The sequence below is a fragment of the Psittacula echo genome, assembly GCF_963264785.1.
Source record: "Psittacula echo genome assembly, chromosome: 2".
Lineage (NCBI taxonomy): Eukaryota > Metazoa > Chordata > Aves > Psittaciformes > Psittacidae > Psittacula > Psittacula echo.
Window position 1 is genome coordinate 148,972,905 of NC_137737.1, and position 6,066 is coordinate 148,978,970.

The 6,066-nt window shown below is 46.0% G+C and overlaps 1 protein-coding gene across 1 annotated transcript; it reads left to right on the top strand.

The window, feature by feature from the left end:
• Positions 1-2,882: 2,882 nt before the first annotated feature.
• On the top strand, positions 2,883-5,381 carry ZHX2 (zinc fingers and homeoboxes 2; the record flags this gene model as incomplete). Its single annotated transcript, XM_080610266.1, has 1 exon — positions 2,883-5,381. The coding sequence occupies one exon, from the start codon at positions 2,883-2,885 to the stop codon at positions 5,379-5,381; it is 2,499 nt and encodes an 832-aa protein (XP_080466392.1).
• Between the last annotated feature and the right edge of the window lie 685 nt (positions 5,382-6,066).

Consider the following 6,066-nt stretch of genomic DNA (forward strand, 5'->3'; position numbering starts at 1 on the left):
TTTTCTTCCTTTTGCTGATGTTGCCACATGAATTTTGCAGAAGGTCACACATCAGAAAGGCAGCAGACCATTGGGTACAGCTGCATGGCCTGGGAGGGAGAGCAATCGGCAGAGGAGCATCCTGGGAGATGTGGCTCCATCCCCATCTGCACCACCCTGTCCCCAAGCACTGCCTTGCACCTCTCTTCCCTCATCTATGAAAGTCAGTGTTGCAAACGCAGTGGGATCTGAAGGGCAGAGTGTGAAGTGACCTGATTGCCTTCACCCTGCTTCTGGAGCAGCCAGGCTTACAGAGCCCATTCTGCCCCTTCTCTCATCTTTTGGCCTGTTTCAGCTAAATTAGGCACAAAGGAAAAAAGCTTCAAAGATAATTCATTTTCTGCAAGTATCGTTAAAATGGGTGGCCAGGAAGACAGGTATTTGGACAGTTTCATGTTTGTCTCTCATTTCTGATCGCGGCTGCAGTGAGATGCAGAAAGCCACAGATCGCAGCCAAAATACTCTGCCAGAAGATTGTTGTGAGAGGAAGTAGAAGGGAAGTTTGAAGGGATACAGGTAAATAATACAGAATATTCAGTGTGATCTAGTTTAAAGATCAGTCAGCACAACTCTGTAGAAAACCAGGCATCATTTCTTCCACCATTCATCTGCTTGTTTATTATTAAAAGGGAGAAGGGAAAAAGGAAACGAGAGAGGATATGCGGGCTCAGAGGTGTGCTAATGCTTAGAGGAATAACAATGACAATGTTGGTGATCCCAGGTTAAAGGGAAATGGCACTGTGTTGTCCTGACTGAGGCAGCCCCATCCCTTTTTCACAGAGCTGAGCAAAGATACTCTTTTCCCACAAAAAACCCTTGAAAGTCAACTACGTGCTCCAGTGCTTCACCGAATCAGAGTGAGTGTGTGGGAGCATCCCTGGTCTCTGTCAAGCAGTGGTGGCTGTGAACACAGAGCACTGTGTGGCTATGCTGGGGTATCCACAATATAACAAATAGCATCTCTGCACAGCATCTGCTCTGTGGTGCACACTTACTGTTTCACAAGGTACTTCGTAGAGAATTTGTATAGGAAGTTCTTAGTGTATGGAGCATTGCTTCACACTGGGTTTCGTGTACATCAGACTGGAAGCTCCCATCCAGGCTCTTGTCCTCAGCTGGAGCTGCTTCCTCTGGCAGTGTATCATGAGGTTCCATATGTACAGGAGTGGTGTGATCTGTGATGGGGAGAGTAGCAGAAACGTGCTCTGGAGGCCTGCAAAGTATTCATCAGCTGCAAACAGAACTGAGAAGTTAGTGGCTGCTTTCACAGTGACTCTTTCTGGCTCTCGTGCCAGTGCACAAGGAAGAGGGGTAGGTTCAGGGACAGCACTGAGGTGGCTATAAACTGTCTGCGAATGCTGGATGTGTCCAGATGTAATTGCAGTGGGATTTTATCTCATTTGATCTTTGTGTCTGCTGGGTACTGAATGCATTTTATCATTTACAGGCTTCACCATGAGAAAATCTATGTTTGGTTAGACATGAGAGGATAGAATCACAGAGTGGTTGGGGGTGGAAGGGACATTTAAAGTTCATGTAGTCCATGCCCCCGCCATGGGCTGGTGCATCTTTCATTAGATCTCTAGCTCAGATTCTCCATTTAATACACTTCCACAAAAATCAGTGCAGGTCTTACCTTTTAGTTTTCCCCCAGTTAATGAAACTGTTTTGACAACTAAATTCCCTTCCTTCCCTCCACCCACTCCTGGTGAACAGAGATGGATCCTAAAACAGCTGGTGCAGTTTTTTCTTTGTGGTGGTTCTGATTTTGATCTCAGATCCTTCTAAAAATGTTTTTCAGAATTGTTGCATTTGGGAGCTTCCAAAACCATTTCAGGGCATAAATCATGCTTAAAATTTATTTGTTTTAATTCTGTAGGGAGTGAAGGGCACAGTTTGGGCTTAATGAGAATATCAACAGGGTCACAGGCAGGGACCCTGTTTAAAAGGTATCTAAGGGCTTCTGTGACCTTTGCTAGCTACCTCTGTCAATATTGAGTGCAAAGTGGTGTTTTAAGGAAACCTTAGTTCAAGAAAAGGCTTAATAGGACTCATAGATGTGCTGCAATTTCTCTGAACCCACTTCTCATCAAGACACAGAGCTTTGAAAGTGATTTGCATTAAATCTTTTTTTCTGCCTTTACTTTTACAACCGAGGCAGGCCCTATAGCTTTATTTAGAAATCACCCATCATTAGTAACCACAATCATTTAGCAGACATATTTACAAGGTAAGTGACAGTGGGAAGTAATTAAGTTTAATATAAATCACACTCAATTTAAAATCTGCAGGCTTCAAAATAATAATTAATAGAAACTGTGGGTTCTATAAAAAGATGCAGTATTTATAGCAGCATCTTCTTGCTTTTCCAGCTAAGCACATTGAGTGGAGATTAAAATCCCCTGTCTGTTCATCTTACTTGTTTCAAAGCCATTTTCTTCCCATGGTGCACTTCATTGCGAATTAACCGGCTGCTTTTATTCTTTGTAGGGAGATTTTTAACTCCTAAGTTGATAACAGGGCAAGAAGAATTCAGCATTGCCCAAAATGGGCTTTGTAAATGCACATATCCTGAGCTGTGGCTTTCTGCTGAATCTGTGTTTTATTGCTCAGTGTCTAATGCTTTGTGCTTTGTTTTGCAGGTGTCATGCAGCTGACAGGTCTGCTGGAGGAGCTGATGGTCACAGCCGGGACAGAAAGTCTTTATTAAAGTCTATATTAAGTAAAACAGAGTAAAATCATCAAGGAAAGTTGGAGCTGTTTGCAAGATCTGTTGAGTTTTGACAGCTCACCCTGTCAAAAAAGCCATCATTTGGGACGGCAGTGTGCTGCCAGCGGCTGCGATGGCTAGCAAGAGAAAATCAACAACTCCCTGCATGGTGCGAACTTCAGAAGTCGTGGAGCAGGAAGGCGCTGAAGGCACAGAGGTTCCTAAAGAGAAGGAGTCTGGCGCACCGCAGCAGGACTCTCAAAAGAATTGGCCTTCAGAAAGCTCAGTCAAAGACTGCGAAGTGGTCGAGGCAAAGCCCTCAGCTGAAAGTCAATCCAAGAAGCCCCAGGGCGGTTATGAGTGTAAATACTGCCCTTACTCAACACAAAACTTAAATGAATTTACAGAGCATGTTGACACTCAGCATCCAAATGTCATTCTGAACCCCCTGTATGTCTGTGCTGAATGCAACTTCACAACCAAAAAATACGATTCTTTATCTGACCACAACACAAAATACCACCCGGGGGAGACTAACTTTAAACTGAAATTAATTAAGCGCAATAATCAGACTGTTTTAGAGCAGTCTATTGAGACCACTGCTAACGATGTCACTGTCACAAGCAGTGGGCTAGAAACTGCAGAGTGTGATGATTCACTACATGGGGGAATTAGTGCAAATAAAACACCAATGATGAAACTGGGAAAGCCTAAAGGGGAAACCAAGAAGGGACCCAAAAAGCCAGAAGAGGGAGTTACGGAAAACCACGTGGATGGCACTCTCCCCCGTATCATAACTGAAGCCACTGAAGCTATTGCTTGTATAAATGGAGACCTTCTCCATGATGTGTTAGCCCATGTTATGCCCTCTGTACAGCTGCCACCAAATATTAACCTTGTCCCCAAGGTCCCAGTACCTCTGAACAGTACCAAATACAACTCTGCACTGGACACTAATGCGACCATGATCAACTCCTTTAATAAATTTCCTTACCCAACACAAGCAGAATTGTCATGGTTGACAGCAGCATCAAAACATCCTGAAGAACAAATCCGAATCTGGTTTGCTACGCAGCGTTTGAAGCATGGTATAAGTTGGTCTCCTGAAGAAGTGGAGGAGGCAAGAAAGAAGATGTTCAATGGTACCATCCAGGCAGTTCCCCAAACCATCACCGTCCTGCCAGCTCCTTTGACAACTGCAAAAATGCCCCAGCCCATCATCCAGACAGCTTTGCCTTGTCAGATACTGGGCCAGACTGGTCTGGTTTTGACTCCTGTGTCAAATGGTTCAACTGTTTCCTGTTCACCGATTACACTTGCTGTTGCCCCAAACCAGGGGCAGAAGAGGGCGATACAGACATTGTCAAGTGCCCCAGAGGCCAAGCGTCCTCACGTGGTTCAGGTGCCCGAGATGCCTGCCAAGCTGACTGCTGTACCATTGACACCAGCCAGTGAGCGAAAGAAGACGAAGGAGCAGATAGCAGAGCTGAAGGCCAGTTTCATGGCAAGCCAGTTTCCTGACGATACAGAAGTCTACCGGCTGATAGAGGCAACAGGTCTCTCCAGGAGTGAGATCAAGAAGTGGTTCAGTGACCATAGGTACAGAAGTCAAAGGGGTATTGTGCACATCCCTGGCGATGCTTTAGGGAAGGATCAAATAGCACCTTCAGCTGGTCGACACAGCCGCTCATTTCACGCGTACACAGATTTTGCTCCTCAGAGATTCAAAGAGAAAACCCAAGAGCAGCTTAGGGCCCTTGAGGAGAGCTTCCTAAGATGCTCTTTTCCTACCCAAGGAGAATTGGACAGGCTTCGAGTAGAAACTAAGCTGAGTAGGAGGGAGATAGATTCATGGTTCTCTGAGCGGAGGAAGATAAGGGACAGCATGGAGCAAGCTGTCTTGGACTCAATGGGATCATATAGAAAAATTAAGGAGCAAGGAACTCCCAATGGTGCAATAAGCCAAGCAGAACTGCTGAGTAGCTCTCAGCTCCCTGGTGCTCTATCTGGATCCTCCATCACATTGAAGAAAAGTCAAGAGCAGAGTCATCTACTGAAAAGCACATTCGCAAGGACCCAGTGGCCATCGCCTCAAGAGTATGACCAGTTAGCATCTCAGACTGGGCTCACAAGAACTGAAATCGTTCGCTGGTTCAAGGAAAACCGGTCTTCACTAAGAACAGGGTCACTTAAATGGATAGACCAGTACCAGAAGCAGTACATTGTTGATGGTCATAATGAGCAAAGCCAGAAAAAGGGCTCAAAACACATGGAGAGTGCAAAGAATGGTAATGAGGTGTCTCGGCAGCATTACCAGGAGCACAAAAAACTGAATGAAGAGAATGGGGGGAAACCAGTGGTGAGAGCAAAAAGAGACTGCGAACCACTGAAAGACTCTTTGTTGGGGAATCAAGTGGAGGGAATGGACAGGTTGGAGTGCAACAGCCATGATGGCCACGGCAGCGAGGAGAACGAAGAGCCAGCGGAGGTCAACTGGGTGGAGGTGACGGTGGGTGAGGATGATGCTACATCAGACTGTACGGACAGCTGGAGCCAAACAGCACCCGAGGGCCAGGCAGAGCTGGCGGACTTTGACTCTGAAAGTATATCTGGAGAAAATGCCCACGTATAGACAGGTAATGCTGATGGTGCCCTGTTTCTCTGAGCCTGCCTCTGTCTGGGTGTGCTTCCAGCATCCTGTAGCCCCTCTTCAGTGTAAATCTCTGGAGCCCATCCCTGCCGGATCCTTGTGCCTGCTGGATGCCTGAACAAAAGGGAGACCCATCCTGCTTGTAAATTAAAGCAACTGCATGGTAGGGGAGGGGTTAGTGCTGTTTGCCTTGTTTCTTGTTTCCTTGTGGGTCAAGCCCCGGATAAGGGAGATCTTTTATTTCTTTTTTCCAATAAGTGATTAAACATTAAATTTTCTGCCTTTAATTGACCTACGTAACCTCTGCAGCAATTGATGTACAACATGCTAGCTGAGCCACACAAAGAAATAGTGACACTGGTTGCTAATAGCCCCCTTGCTAAAGGATCATTGATCTCCTGTGAATAGAGACTGTGCCTGGTTTTGCACCTCAGGTCCTTCCTTTGCAGCATCCTGCCCTGCTCAGAATAAAAGGTCGCTGGGGGAAGGGCTCAGGACGGAGATGCTTCTTTATGCATTAGCAAGCAAAAACAGTGTGCTCTTCTGCTCCTCTTGCAGGTGAGAACTATCTCCAACCTCGCTTTGTTCTGCTTGCTCGCTCCAAAGGCTTAGGAAATGCCCCAGACTAAGCTGTGTGGGTGTTTTAGCAGCTCCTCTTCACAGGACC